Source organism: Lonchura striata, chromosome 3 (assembly GCF_050655825.1).
Source record: "Lonchura striata isolate lonStrDom1 chromosome 3, ASM5065582v1, whole genome shotgun sequence".
Lineage (NCBI taxonomy): Eukaryota > Metazoa > Chordata > Aves > Passeriformes > Estrildidae > Lonchura > Lonchura striata.
Window position 1 is genome coordinate 23496532 of NC_140705.1, and position 15619 is coordinate 23512150.

General features: G+C 37.1%; 1 protein-coding gene across 2 annotated transcripts in view; it reads left to right on the plus strand.

The window, feature by feature from the left end:
* The window catches only part of AGPAT5 (1-acylglycerol-3-phosphate O-acyltransferase 5), a 53946-nt gene that overhangs the window by 31094 nt on the left and 7233 nt on the right, over nucleotides 1-15619 (plus strand). For both annotated transcript variants that reach the window (XM_021551255.3, XM_085574602.1), the window contains one exon: nucleotides 4226-4387. In XM_021551255.3, coding sequence (XP_021406930.1) covers nucleotides 4226-4387 — 162 coding nt within the window. The remainder of the gene's footprint in view (nucleotides 1-4225; nucleotides 4388-15619) is intronic.

The window sequence follows — 15619 nt, forward strand, 5'->3', positions numbered from 1 at the left end:
TTAATTTTATCAAAATGTTAACATACGGCATTTTAAAATTTTGAAAATAAATATAAATAATCCAAAGCCCTCCTACTCCTAATATTACTAACTCTGAAAAGTCAAAGCCAAAGGAATGAGTAGCTTCTTAAATTTAACTTGGCTTCTTTTTGCTGAATGAAGACAACAATCTTCTCTGGTGAAAGGCGTTTTTGGAATTTTGTATTAATATCCAATTTCTAAGAAAGATCATTTCATCAAGCAAACATTTAAGGAATGCATTTATTATCTTCTTTCATTTTATGCAGAAAAGTTGCTAATGTAAATATTTTTTAATGCTAAGCTTGGCTTGATAAATATGCTTTCTCCTAAGATGCTTGTGTATGCAGTATATGCTTATCTCAAAATTGTTTTACAAGTCATGTAAAAAAGAGGTGTTTCAATGGAGCTAATTGAAAATGTCTCCCTTCTAGATCTTGGCATTCATTTTCAATTATATTCTAAGACAATTAAATGTGTTCAATATCCTTAAAAGTTATTTGGAATTGTCTCTAAAGAAAATAACTCTTGGTTGTATTTATTCTACACTTTCATGAAAGCAGGCTTGGTCTAAAAGTGCTCAGTGAGATGTGGACAAAGAATGTAGTTTCTTAAAAGAGTAGGTTATGGACCTTGAGTAGCACTTGAGACCAATCATTAGAATGAAGTATGTGTTATTAAATGTTTTCCTTAGGAAATTAAGATAGGAAAACAAGAAGCTACATTGTATTTCTATAGATACCCATCTTGGAAGAAAGTGTACCAATGTGTGGTGTCTCCCATGTCTTGCTGTAGGCTGGTCATACTCCTCCTGTGGAGATTAGTTGCATTTCCTGTATACTTTAGTTCATGGTAACAGAAAAACAATTTTACTAGTGCATGCAGTTTATTAATACTGCTATCAGCTGAGTCCTGTTTCTGTAAGTTGATGGAATACTACCATACAAATGGATGAGCTCTCCCACCATTTGTTATTTTTTAAGTCTAGCTATGGACTCTGGTTTCAGTATGTAAAGCTTTGAATCACTGGAGACATTCCAGAAAGCTGGTGGGAAATAGAGTTGGGTGAGTACTTGGGATACTGCACATAACTGCAGAGCTTTCTGTCTAATATCTTCACTGCACACACATTCACATGAAAAAAGAAAGGATCTAACTGGTCTTGAAATCAGTTCATTGATTTTCACCCTGGTTTCAGTTTTTGTGTACTTGAAAGTTGAGTTTCAAGTACATGGTTTCATGGGGTGGGGAGAGAGGTGTGGAGACCTCAAACTACTTTCTGACATCCACTTTCAGTGAACAATTAATTTATGTTGTTGAAATGTGGTAATGCTAATGTAATACATATAGAGTATTCTTAAATTAAAGCTGAGGACTTTTACTGATTTCAAAATGTGGTGTGTATACATCAGGAGTAGAAATATAAGTAACAAAGTCCAATTCTGAAAATGTGGATGGTCTGCCTGTACTGAACAGCTCTTGAGTTTCTGGCCTAGATGAAGTGAAGAGGACGGTAATCTTCTACACAGAGTTGCACTTAGCTACTATTATATGTTACTTCACCCTGATGAAGTTAGATAAATGATGTTTTGTTTAGTGCCTTTTTGTTATTTTGTGTTTAGATGAAAAATTCAGCTCTATAGATTGTAATGATCTGGGCCTTTGTACTTGCCAAAGTAATTATTTTATTTCATTCAGTTTTCTTGAGGACTTTCTGAAGTAATTCTGCATGTTACAATAATGTTTTAAATGGATGATATTTTGAAGTATCATTGCTCATAATATTTCTTCAGATTTTCTTTTTTTTTTTTTTTTAATGTCTATCATTCAAAAGTTAGAAGAGTAAAGCTGTGGCTTTTTAAGGTAGAACATTACAATGTTACTAGTATCTAGTTCATTTTCTTTGGCATTTAAAATAAAATCTCATGACCTTAAATACTTTGACAGAGGGTCCTAACGGTATTGCACAACATTAAAAACAGTTTAAGCACAGTGTGTTTTGTGAATTGGATGCAGGCATCTTGCCAAGGTAACTATACTGTAACTACTTGGATTTAAATTCTGTTATGTTGATTTTAACAAAGATCATAAGTAATTGCAAGAATATGTAGTAATGTTTTTATAAAATAGATTATTTATAAGTATGTACTGAACTGGTGTTGCTGTATGTTTATCATGCACTGTAGTGTTTCTGAATAATGGATTATGGTGTTTATTGATTTAGATACATACCCATATTGTACTTAAACTCTTAAGAGCTCACTGAGAGCATGTGGAATAGGAGTGACTTATTCTACATTTGCACTTCACAGATTGTCGCTGACCGTCTTCATCACCAGAGATGGCCGTGGATTAAAAAAAATTAGCAGTTAATAGTCATAGGTACCTAACAATAATTTGTCTACATGATTCAATTCTCACAATTTTACCTTTTTCTTCCTCACAATAATAGTTTGGTAAAGGGGAAGATGAGTTTGGCAGGAAAGGAATGACAGTGTTTTTAGAATATATTTGGGAATTTGGCTCAGCAAGAGTTGTGTTGAGTGTCATGTCCACACTAATATCATTGCTGACACAGCAAGAGAATATTCAGTGCTTCATTTACAGAGTAAACATTTTGAAACATAACATAATTAGCTGTTTGATGTAACAGTTCACAAGCTAAGAAAACAGTACCACTATGTTATGCTTCAAAATATTTACATGATCCATATAACATTTTGCATGGACAGTTATCACTATTGCCAGTAAGGCATAGAACAATGGCTTCAGAAGGAGTGCTGATAAACAGTCTTTCATCTTTGTATTCAGACAAGGAGATTCTTAGCAAATATTAAGTAATCAAGATACTCATTTATATTGAAATTTTCCACCCTTAAGAATGTTAGACTGGTGTAGAAATGAGCATTATCTTACAGTGTTCACTAGATATTTTCATAATGTTTGATCAAAGTATGTTTTACCCAGCAAGGGAGTTCAGTACAAAATCAGAACATAATATATAATGTTTTGAATTGATTTAGCAAGCAGAAAGGTATCAATAGCGATAGCACAATACTTTGGTTTAGAAAAATTTTCTGTTCACCCACCAGGAACCAGTGGATTCACCAATGGATGGTTCTTTAGAAATGGACTGAAGAGTAAACCAATGAAAAATAGGCTGGAAATGAAAAGCCACAATTTTATTCTGATATTTCTCTTTGAGAAACATACACATAGAAAAATAGTGAAAAATTTTACATTGCATTTTTTTTTTCTAGAAGCCCTTTCAAGTAAATGTGGAAGGGGTGTGTTCAGGTCAAGAAAAGGTTTTGAGTTTGGGCTTATCTGTTTGCTTGTTTTCATTTTGAAAGTCAGTGTGTATTAAAATTCTGGAAAGAGGTTTATACTTTTGGGCCCGGTTTGTTTCAATGTTCTTAAGTATGCTCTGAGTATAAGTGGTCAACTGAAGTAAACATGGACATGAAGTACTGTTAAGATATGTGGAGTGGACATACCAATCGCTGTGGCTTGGCCTGGAAAAGTTAAAAGTTGATTTCTCTCAGTATGAGTTTGTCAGTAGTCAAGTCAATTGTAACAGATTGTTTGCAGGGAAGCACAGAAGATTTCCTCCTTGGTTTTGGTTCTCGGTGATGTATTTTCCCCACGGCTGCTAATATTCTGTTGGGATAGTGAGTAGGTTAGGATTCAGTATGTTCACTAAATTGGTTTGTCCTTGGGAAGTAAAATGCTGGATGAGCATTAGGTGTGCTTAAAATTCTCAGTGATTGTCTGTCAAATCTGTTTCTGATACAGAATTTCAGGAGGTGATGCTATATGTGTTTATAATTTCCTCAGATAATTTGCTCTTTTTTTTCACCTCAGCTGGATACATATAAACAGTAGAGAGAAGTGCTGATTCATCACTCATGAGCCACATTAAAACCATCACTACTTCTAGTGAGGAGTTGTAAGAAAAGGCCCTCTTACTGAGCAGCCTTCCTGTTTTAAATGTCCTTTAGGATTTCTTTTTCATCTTCTACATGTGTTCAGTAGAGCATAAGCAGAGTACACATGCACACTTTCTCAGCTGAGAATTGAGATTGAAAATAAACCTTTTGTGATTTTGAATGGAGAAGCTGACATTCCTTGGTGTGATGTTCCTTTTGTAAATGTAGTCCAGTTTACTTTCAAACACTGTAGTTATTTTTTATTTTTTCCCCTCTAGGACTTGCTATATTAAAGCATGTGCTGACTCCACGGGTGAAGGCAACTCATGTAGCCATTGACTCAATGAAAGACTATCTGGATGCAGTGTATGATGTGACTGTGGCTTATGAAGGTACTGTGGACCACAAAGGGCAAAGAAAACTGGCACCATCTATGACAGGTGAGTTGAGGCCTATGAGACATGCTGTAGCTGTATACTTCTCTATATACACAACTAACTTCAGATGCTTTGAAATGCTCTGAAGATAATCTTCACAGCACTTCAGCCATCCTACAGACCCCTGGTATGGCGTTGCTCTAGTCACTGGGCTTTTACAGGAGTTACCTGTGACAGTTCTACCCTCTGCTTCCCTATTCCAATTCTAAATATAAGTGCCCCTTGCATCAAAGGGAACTTGGAGACATAGGCAGCAGATTTCATTTATCTTCATGTTTCTTCTAGCACTGGGATTTGGCATCAGCTTAAATTCTCTCTCTTCCTCTGCTGTGCTACCTATGTGTACATGTACACATGTACATCTAATTGCTGAAGTGCACATATTTTAAAGGTAAAATGCATAGCCGTAGTATTCTACTGACATTTTTTTCAAATTGCTGCACACAGCCAGAATCTTACACTCAACAGCATTTTGTGCAAGTGGGCTTCATTTGCTTTAGTATTTTAAACTACCTACAGGGCCTTAAGAAAATCAAATTAGTTTTACATTCCTTGAGTATTTTAACTAGAAAACATGTTCTGGAGTTTCTGCTGGGGAAAACTCAGGGACAGAGAGTTTCAGTGTTTCATGTTTATTATGCTTGGTGGTGGACTGATAATTTATTCTTAAGTAAATAATTTGCTTGCACTGTTACTGGAGTGCCAGATATCATCTTTCTTTCCATTTGTAGTTGCTGTGTTACTCAGCTGTATCTGTGCCTATCTGTTGCTGGTTGGCTCAAAGGGGCACTTTTGAGTCTCTTGCACTACTGATACCAAGTGGGGAAAAAACAGCTACAGTACTTCCACAGAGCTCTCCAGAGTTATGGGTGAGGGATCAGTGTAGACTGAGGGACCTGCAGGGAACTTGTCTAACTCTTCTCCTCAACTCACCCGGTGTCACTGGGACTTGTTCCTTCTGCTGCTAAAAATAGTTTGTAGTGCAGCTGTTTCCATGTCACTTCATTAGCAGGTGTAACTCCTTGAGTCACATGCACTGCTTCCCAGGTGCCAGTTGATTAGAAGTTCAGCAACTGTCTATTTTAAAATTCCTTTGGATAGGTCAGAAACAAAACTGTCAACACTGTATTATTAACTCAACACTTGTATTGTACTGTAATGTCTTAGGATGGTTTTATTTTATGTACATTTTGTTCCTAATGGGCATTTGTAATGTCAAAAGTTCTTTTTATTATTTACAGTTATTTTATTTTTTTAAAATGCATTCTGACCCTTTTATAGTACCTTTGGAAACTGAGCAGCCTTCTTCTTGTCTTATCACCCACCCTAAGACCCCCTTCAAAACAAATAGGAGTGTTCTCCCTGCAGCATATCTTGTTTCATAACTTAATTACTAGGCAGTTTCAGCCATTCTCATGGTGAACTTCTCACTGCCTAATGGTTAATTAAACTATTAAAATGTTGTTACCTAATGATAAGATGGCAAATGTTCAAATTCCTTATAAGAACTCTTCACCTATTGAACCTTATGGTTTGCATGAAGCATGATATAATTATGAAAGGGGAACCAACAAGCTGGATTTCCCTGTTGGCTTTTTTTTTTTTTTTTTTTTTTTTTTTTTTTTTTTTTTTTTTGTTGGTGTCAAGCAGGAATCAGATGCTTTGGGGTGGCCACTCCACATCCAGCCTTTTGGAGCCTCCATGGCAGCAGTCCAGGCATATCTTTCAGTCAGGTTTACTGTTAAGGCTGGGGTAATTACTGGCTCAGCCCTGGGGTAGAAATAAGGCAGTAATACAGAATGAAGTGCAGCCAACCAGCTGTTACCCCTTACAGAGCAGATAAATGATAGATCCATGATAGATCAACATCGCTTTCCATGCTATTGTGGCAGTCACATGTATTCCATATTATATAAATTATGTAGATTAAGAACACTTTATGAATTACAGTGTGGAACATAGTTGTCATTATTTTAGGCTTTCCAGACACAAAGTAACAGACAAACAATTTCTGTTGTAAGAGATCAAGATAATTTCATTATTTGTTATGCAGAAGTCCAGCAACTGGTCTGTCAGGAGTATAACAAGAAATTAATTAGGCATACTTATGCATGTGACATTTTTTTAGCATTATTTCTCATTCACAGTGCTAAAATGAGTTGTGCACACATGAAAAGGACATTTTATTTCATATGAACATTTCATATTTGTGTTAGGACTTGTTGAGAATTTTGTTTTTCATTCTCATCGGAATAAAATGGCAGTGCAATCCTAGTAATTTTTAAAAGATAAGGCTGACATGTCTTTTTCAATCCAGCAACACTGATGGAAATTTATTGCATGGAAAACAAACGTCTGATAAACACAACTTTACTTGAGGACTTTATTTCCCATACTATGACATTTCCCATGTGAATGAAATCTGAATTCTACACAGATACAGTGTTTCTTGAAATGCATTTTGCTTTCAGTTCTATAAATCTCAATTCCTCAGAAGAGCCTGTGCCATTTCAGGAAGAACCTATACTTACCTGAGACATCATCATCTCTTGGCTGTTGTCTTCAGTAGTAAACAAAAGAGATTAAAAAGAACATTTTAGTGACTGTGAGGAGTACTGGCACACTTTGTGAAATTGTGTTAGCAAAATGTGAATGGGAAAAAATTCTGAAGAAAAGGTGAATTGCTTTTTAAATTTTGTAGTATGCAACTTTTAGTCTAAGTAGTCTTCCTTAGCAATTCAATTTTTGAATTTTTTTTTTAAGTCCAGCAATCTTAAATATACTGTTGACTTGCTCAATAAGATTAAAACAGCATAGTATGTGTTTCACTGTAAGGACAGTGAATGCCAGACATACCTTATAGAACATGATGCCATTTTAGAGCAAGCAAATTACTATAGTATATATTTTCAAATGTGTTGAGCTTTTTGTCACTACTTATGCATATTAACATTTTTTTGCACTTTTCAGTGGCAATTTTTAGAAAACATCAGATTTGATTAGTCTTTGACAGTGACTAAGACTAGATTAACTTTACACAGGGATGTTGCTTTCTGATTTTGCTTCACATCCAGTTGCAATCAATGGATGGAATTTTTTTCTTACCATTTATTCATTTGCTTTTTACAAGTTTGGATCTTGATACATTTCCATTGGAAGTTTATCTGGCACATGACAGCCTTTCCAAAGCATAGCAATTTCCCACAGGTTTCTCCCCTCTCTCTACTCCTGAAGATGGCTTGTCCAGATCATTAATGACAGAACATCGTGGTGCTGCCTGGGGGGGACCAGGCTGCTAGGCATTATTTATTTGTGTTCATTAGAATAAGTTGCTAATAATCATATGGACACTGCAGCACAGCTGAAGGACATCTCAGGTACTGAAGTCTGGAATAACTATTTAGAAGGGAAAAGAAGAAGGAGAAACTCGTGCTACATTTGTTGATACTGTTTTACTACACTGTCATCAAGTGAAAAGCAGAAATAAGTTTGGGAAAAAAGTATGAGAATGTAGTTTTCCCCCCTTCTGAATAAATGTACTAAACGTTCACATCCATCTTTGTCTGGTGTTAAAAGGCAGGTCTCATGGGACGTGGGAATTGTTATCATTCTTGCACCTGAAAGAGAATTATGTACACATCTACATCTTTATTATTCTGCCTGAAGGCTTTAGTGTAACCAGATGGTATTTATCTGGCCATTGTAGATGAAAGAGTGTGTGAAATAGCAGCATGTGACAATGATAAACACTGAATAAAAATAGCAAGTATATATAGGCTGTGTCTTAAAGAAGTCAGAGGAATTCTTGAGAGTTATTGACTCTGCTGTATATCAGTTCCAGAACAAACACTTTGAAAGTTTGTATATGTGAGTATTTCTGAAAATCTGTACATCACTTTGATCAGTATAACTTGAGAAGGTCAGACTGGCCTAACTTCCCTCAGGGAAAGCACACTTTTCCAAAAGCTTGCACTTTTATTAGGACCCAGTTAGACAGGGACTATAGAAAAGACAAGACTATAGAAAAGAAACTAGAGCAATAGTCTTTGTCTGGACTGTGGCCCAAATTTGTTCACATCCATTGTCTCTCAAGGTCCAAAGAAGGATAACAAGCACATGGTTACGGATGTAACCATCCATGAAACTATTAAAAAGCTAAATTATTAAGCTGATAAACATTATCAGAAGTATGAAACAGTCCAAAGTAAATTTTATAGTTATGAAATTACTAATAATCTCTTCAGATCTCTGCTAGATGTCATCTTCTATTGCATGAAAGAATATTGAAGAGTCAATATCATTTGTTTTAGAGTAACCAAAGAAAGGATGTAGATTAGACCTCAGGCTGGACATTAGCATTGGTGAGATTTGTATCATGTGTAGGATGGCTTTTTAGCATGTACAGTAAAGCTTCCATCAAAAACTTGTCATTCTGCATCTGTTCAAATAGAGTTTAAGTAATAATTACCTTTCATATTCCAGTATGCAAAATTTACATTGAGATATTTGGAGGAATTTCAATCACAACACTAGTTGGCAACATAGTTCTTTCTGTGGGGGCTGAACTGGATGATCTCCAGAGGCCCCTTCAAACCCTAAGAATTCTGTGATTCTTTGATATTCTATGAGACATTTTTCTTTTCAAGGAAAGCCCTAGTTTTATTTTGTGCAAAATAAAACCCTTTTAATAACATGATTTCACCAGGTATTCCACACGGTAAACTATTCATTTTTAACTGAATGCATTTTCACTTGTCCTCTGTAGGACTAGAACTGTCATTTTTAGACCCCCTGTAATTCCCTATTAGAAGCAGTTTGAAAAATATGAAAACCCGTCTGTTGATTTGGGGATGGCACTTTTTAAATTTTGTACTGGCACTTTCAGTACAGATGTGGGCATATGTATCAATATTCTGCAGATAAGGACAGTCTGGGTAAATGCAAAGATTTTCATACTGTAAGAATTAAACATTGTACTTATGGTCAAAACCCACATCACCAAAGAGCACCATCAATTTATGGGAGTGTATGAAAGCTTGGATGTAGTTCAGCAGAGAAAATGAAGGTCAGTCTGAGCATGAGTAGCACTTCTGCTTCTTTACCTGAAAACAAGGACACAAAGATGTCAGCTGTGTTTGGAATTCCTGTAGGTCAGTTTCTTGTCTCCACCATCAGCCAGTCTTGGATGCCTAAGGAAGAATGCAAGATTCAGCCAACCCTAAATGTGTCTAACTTTTCCCAAGTTTCCACAGACACCTGTGGGCACTGTATCAGTGCTCACACCCACTTGGTGGGGGTAATGACCCTCTGCAACTCCTTCTGAGCCTCAGGCATGTGTTCCTCTGCTTGTAAACCAGATTATTCTGTATCTCAGTTATTCCCAAGCAGCTCTTACTGAAGGTAAGCATCTGTAGTGCATCTGTAGGTTCCCTTTGGGAATTTATGATTTGAAAACAAATGGTCATCAGGAAAACTCTGCTACACAAGAGGCTCTTGAAAGTATTTACACTGGAGATTCATAAAATTACCCTGCACCCTGGACCTCATGTACATGCGAGAGGAAGCATTCCACTCTCCAAGCAGCCATTTATTTACAAAGGCTCAAGAAACTCCTGATCTTTATGCAAAAGTGTATCTAAACTCTGAGGATAACAAAAACAGCTTTAACTTCTTCACACCATCAGGTTTGGCCAAAAATATGTTGATCTTTGAGAGTCTGTGTTTATTTTTGGGTTTTTATGCATCACAGTCCTTTTCTTTTACTCTGTGGTGCTGTTCTCTGTTTATCAAAACAGACTCTCTGTAAGAAAGGCAAAAACATCAATACTAGCAGTACTGACATAGTTCCTAACAGATCCTGGTTTTTTGCTATAGAGAACATAGTTTTGAACTGGTTTTCTCCTAGTCCACTCCTTGTATTTTTTTATTGCCTTTTTTTCTTATTTGCTTAGTTTGAAATTTTTTTTTTCACTTCTGAAACTTTAAAAATGTTCCAGGGAAGTCACAGATATCTCCTAAATTTGCTCATTTTTAGTTACCAGTGGTGGAATACCCTTTAGATGTAATCCACTGACCTAACCTGATCCAGGTTCTGTTCTTGGCAGCCTATGGATCAAAACTGTTACACTTTTGTAAAAAACATCCTGCTAACTTGGCCAACATACAATATTCACATATTGTTACAGAGTAGTACAAAGGCCAGACTGCATCTGTTAGAATAACAGATTAAAGCCACTCAAAGATTGTTTCATTGAGCTATAATATGCAAGTACTGTGGGCCTTCATCAGAGACTGTCTTGGAAGAGCAAGACAACTTACAGTGACACTATACTACTCTACATTGCTAACATCAGTATAGCGAACTATAAATGCCATTTTCTAAGATTCTTTAGACTTCAGCATCTTCAGGAAGGTACAGGCAAATTATTATTTACCCTTGATTTTTGCAAGATTTGTGGAGCTGTAGTTCTTATCTGCCATCTTCAGGATGGTTTTTTTTAATTTATATATATATATGTATATATATGAATTTCTTTTTTTTTTAAGCTGTCATATCATTCATTATGCTTCCCTTCTCCAAACTGAAAATCTGGCCTTTTTCATGTCTCCTTTTTTGTAATGGAGGCACTTTTCCTCCTTAAATATTTCAGTTGGTCTTTTCTATGGCCGTCTCTGAGTCCACTACATCCTTCTTCAGATGCAGAGACCAGAATACACACAGTATTTAAAATGTGAATTCATAATCTTTATCTGTAGAGTGACTCTCTTTGCCTTGTTCTTGATGTCCTTCCTGAAGCTGCCCAGTATTTGGGGGATTTGAGGCTGCTGCTGAGAGGATGGTTTTAGGGAAGGGTCAGCAACTCCCTGATTGTAACCACTAATGCTAAGCATAATGTAATCAGGGTTTCAGTTCTTTTTTTTCCCCACATTTGTTTACACTGAAACTTGGCTGCCACATTTTTGCCCTGTTTGTTCAGCTTTGAGGGCTTTTTGAAGTTCAGCCAACATTTGACTACCCAAAAGAGCTCAGGGTCTTCTGAAAGAGATGTGAAAAACTGGAGCATTCACAGTTTGCTCCCTTCTTCAACTCATCAGTCATGAGACAGAGTAAAACCAGTCCTGGCATCGATCCTCGGAGGACCCCAGTGGCCAGGTCTTTTCTATCCCTAAGGCCTTCCATTTGCATCCTCTCCTTTAAGCAGCTTTTGGTCTTTAAAACATCATTTCCTCTAATCCTGTGGCAGCTTAATTTTTTTAATAGTCTTCAATGTGGAACCCTATCAGAGGCTTTATGAAAATTCAAAAATATCATGTCCAGTGAATCCCCTTTATCCACCTTGTCCTTGACACTGTTGTAGAAATCCAGCAAGTTGATGGGAGAGGATTTCCCTTTACAGAATCCACACCAAATCTTTTCAACAGACTGGGATTATCTGTGTGCTCAATGATTTTATTACAGACCTATTATCTTACCCAGTGATGGAAGACTCTGGTCCATATTTCTGTATTTCCCAGCATCATCTCTAAAGTTCTCATTTGTAGAAGGGAAACTCCCCATTTTTCTGGCACAATGGTTGTTTGTGATGATAGGTTACACATCTTCATTTTTAAATTCCACATTTGAGAGCTTCTGGATGAATGCTGTCTGGTCTTGGTGACTTCCTGACATCTGATTTGTTTATTTATATTTAGTCTAATATTTTCTGTCTGTTTATTTATTGATCTAGTTCCTTTGAATGATCTGTACAAAGAATGCAGTGGGTGTAGGAATCAAACATTTTAAAGAAAGAATGATGTAAGCAGATATATGAGCTTCTCTTGCATGGGTTTATACTTGACCATGAGCTCTGCTCTTCACACTTTTGTCATCCAGCAATCCTACCAGTGACTTACCAGGTTTACTTCTTTTAATATACTGAAAAAAGTTAAAATAAAGCACCCTTTCCATTTTTCAAGTTCATTTTTACTCCTCCTAAGTTCATGTTTACATTTGGCATGAGCAGTTTTGTGGTTTTTCCTTATTTGGATGAGCTTTCCATTCCTCAAATAGGAGAAGAAGGTAGGAGTATCATGGTAGCCTCCTTGATTTTCCCATTAAAGTCATACAGCTGTTTTTCTGACCTACACAGACTTTTCCTTTTGGATTGTTGCACATGTTTTATCCAAGCTTCTATTACAAGTTTTTCTGGGGTTTAGTATTTGGTGAGTTTTTTAATAGCGTCTAAGTTGCCTCCTTTTGGACTGTATGTTTTAGGGTGTTTTGACACTGCCTTCCCTCCCATTGTGTGTACTCCTTTAATTCATAGAATCATTAAAGTTGAAAAAAACTTCTAAGATCATGAAGTTCAACCTTCAACCAAATACCACCACACCCACTTAACCTTATCACAAAGTGCCACATCTGCTTATTTTCTTGAACACTTCCAGGAATTACAACTTCACCACTTTCCTGGGCAAGCTGTTCCAATGCATGGCCACTCTTTCAGTGAAGAAGGTTTTCCTAATACCCATCCAGGCTGAACTTCTGTGTTGCAGCTTGAGGCCATTTCCCTTGTCCTGTCACTAGTTGCCTGGGAGAAGAGGCTAACCCCAAAGAATTCTGCATTTCTGTGCTGGATTCTTTCTCTACAACCCTGAAAGTAATTGTATTGTGGTTGCAGAGCAAGACCACACCAGGATCAGCATCTTCTCCTGTGGGTTTTCTTACTTACTAGTTCTTCCAGGAAATATTTTTTTCCCTACTCTGATGTTTTTGTCCAGTTGGTTGGGTCATCCTGGTTTGGGTTTATTTGGGATTTTTCCCCCTGCTTATCCTGCTGAGGTATCAATGGAGTTCAATCAAGGCAGCTGGAATCTGACACTCTTGCTGTCATTCCTGAACCTGCAGGTCTCAGTCTGGTTTCACAATTTCTGTTCACTATTATTAAGCTTCCTTGGAAGTCATTTTATTATTTATTGTATATATATTCTAGTAAAATCTGGATTTTCCATCCACAAGAACTTTATTGTGCTTTTGTCCCCTTATTATAGAAAGTATAATATATTGTACTTTATATAGTCTTTCATGCACAGCACCCTACCCTCACTTGTACATCCTTTTCTGTCATTCCTAGTAGTCTGATTACATTGCCCACTCCTGCAAGCCCACCAGGATGTCTGTGTTACAGGAAGCAGTGATCTCTAGGTGCCAATAATTATTGTAATGTCTTCAGATTTAGGCTACTCATGTTGGTACAGAGGCACTTCTGAATCTTGCCCCACAGTGAATGGCTACATCCACCTCATGTTATATCTATCTGAACAAGTTGCTTTTTCTGACTTTCAGTCTTCCTCAACCGCCATTTGAAGTAGTCTCTTATTTTTCAGTTTTCTTGGCCAGCACCTTGGCCTAATAATGGTCCAGGTGCATCCCATTTCTCACTTCAAATCATCCTCCATCTCCTGAGCTGTATGCTCCTTGCACTGTGCGCCATGTACATGCATGGGGGCACTGATCTCTGTGTGCATATAAGTCCTTGCACGAGGTCCTTGCAGCATTCATGAGATCTCTATTCTTCAAGTGCAGGCTTGTTTCCTGGCTGTGAGCTTCAGTCTGGGCTGCACAGCATCCCCACCACGCATCCCTACATCCGCAGCACTCGCAGGTACTGGTACTGCTCCTCCACTGCTGCCAACTCCTGCAACCAACCTCTGCTGGCCCAGGATGTTTGCTTTCCTGTCTAGTGCTGCTTTGCTCTACTGCTGCTTTATTTGGTTAGAGCAAGTCATGAAATAGTTTCCTGTCAGCTCAGCTTGGGATGATGGAAAGCTTGAAGCTGAGAGACAACACAGCACTTAAATTTATGTTTGTTTTGCTGTTTGATTGTTAATTTGGTGTACAAAGTAAATGGGAGTGGAGAGATGGGATTTCTTTCTTTGAAGAGGACATAGTTTACAAACTGCTTTGGTAGCTGAACACTGAAGTCCAGACTAACACAAGTTTAAGAAGTGAAGAAAGAATCTACAGTTTAGATGAATGTCTCTGCTATCAGGGTTTTGCCTGTAAAACTACACAAACCACAAGACACCATGTTTTATTACTGAAGAGATGTATTTTTACACATTTGAAGTGCTAGTTATTTAGAATAAATACACATTATTCAGATTTCATTTTCCTGTGATATCACTATCAGTTTATCACAAACATTACTAAAATCTGTTCCAACAGGAGAGATTTGGGGCTCTAAGTGGACACAATTAAGTCAAGCCTCAGTTTGTCCATTCGTAATTTTGAAGGACTTTGGAAGCAATTACATTGCAGTAGGAGAGCCAGTGTAGGACATTGAAATCTGAGCTACTTTATTGCTGTCAAATTTAAAGTGCATATAAAAATAGACTTCATTAGTAATTGAAAACTGGAATATCTGTTTAAGTGTGACGCTGCTATCACAACTTTCTTAGGGACAAGGCAAATAATTTGGAGTGGTGGAATGAATTTGCATGGTTCAGAAGGGTAAGGCAGTCTGAGGCCAGTTGTTTGTCCCTCCTCAGTTACTGATACGTCGGTGTTTCGGAGCTTTCTCCTCCCTCAGTTTCCCTGGTAATGCTGGTAATTCCAAAGAGAAGTAATTGGCTTTTGAAGGTGAGGAGTTGAGAACTGGTAGAATTTTGCGGCAGCCCCAAATATTGGTTTGCAATTAAAAATTCCATGGATTCAATTCCTTTCCTGGAGTTTCTTGCACCTCATTTGTTAATCCCAGTGCTGCAGTGATTCCCCCTCTGAAGTCCTGTGTTTAGTGTGAATTCTGTCCCACTGAAGGAGAGATACAGTGTCACAGCTCAATAACAAAAAATGCGGAATCCACTTTATTTTAATTTTCAATTCCTTCTTTCTGCTGTGCTTGGTCACTAGAAGCATTATAAACATTCTGTGCTTGTATCTGTTATTTAACCAGATAGAAAGTTTTATTACGAAATTACCTCCCACACAAAAGTCAGTCTGTTTGGCTCCCCCACAGGTTGTTGGTGTTCATTTAACCCAAATTGTAGAGGGTTCTTGACTAATGCTATCTCCAACATAATGTTTGCTTGTAATGCATGATTTGCATTTCTGTTTTGTCTCTTGCAGGAAAGTTCAGACTTGCTTGTTCCTGCTGTTAATTATAACAAATTCTAGCAAGTTTAGGAATCTGAAAAGCCTGTCAGATGTTGGCCTTCAGGGCTAGTGTCCCTGAAGTTTTGGATGTAATTTGTGCA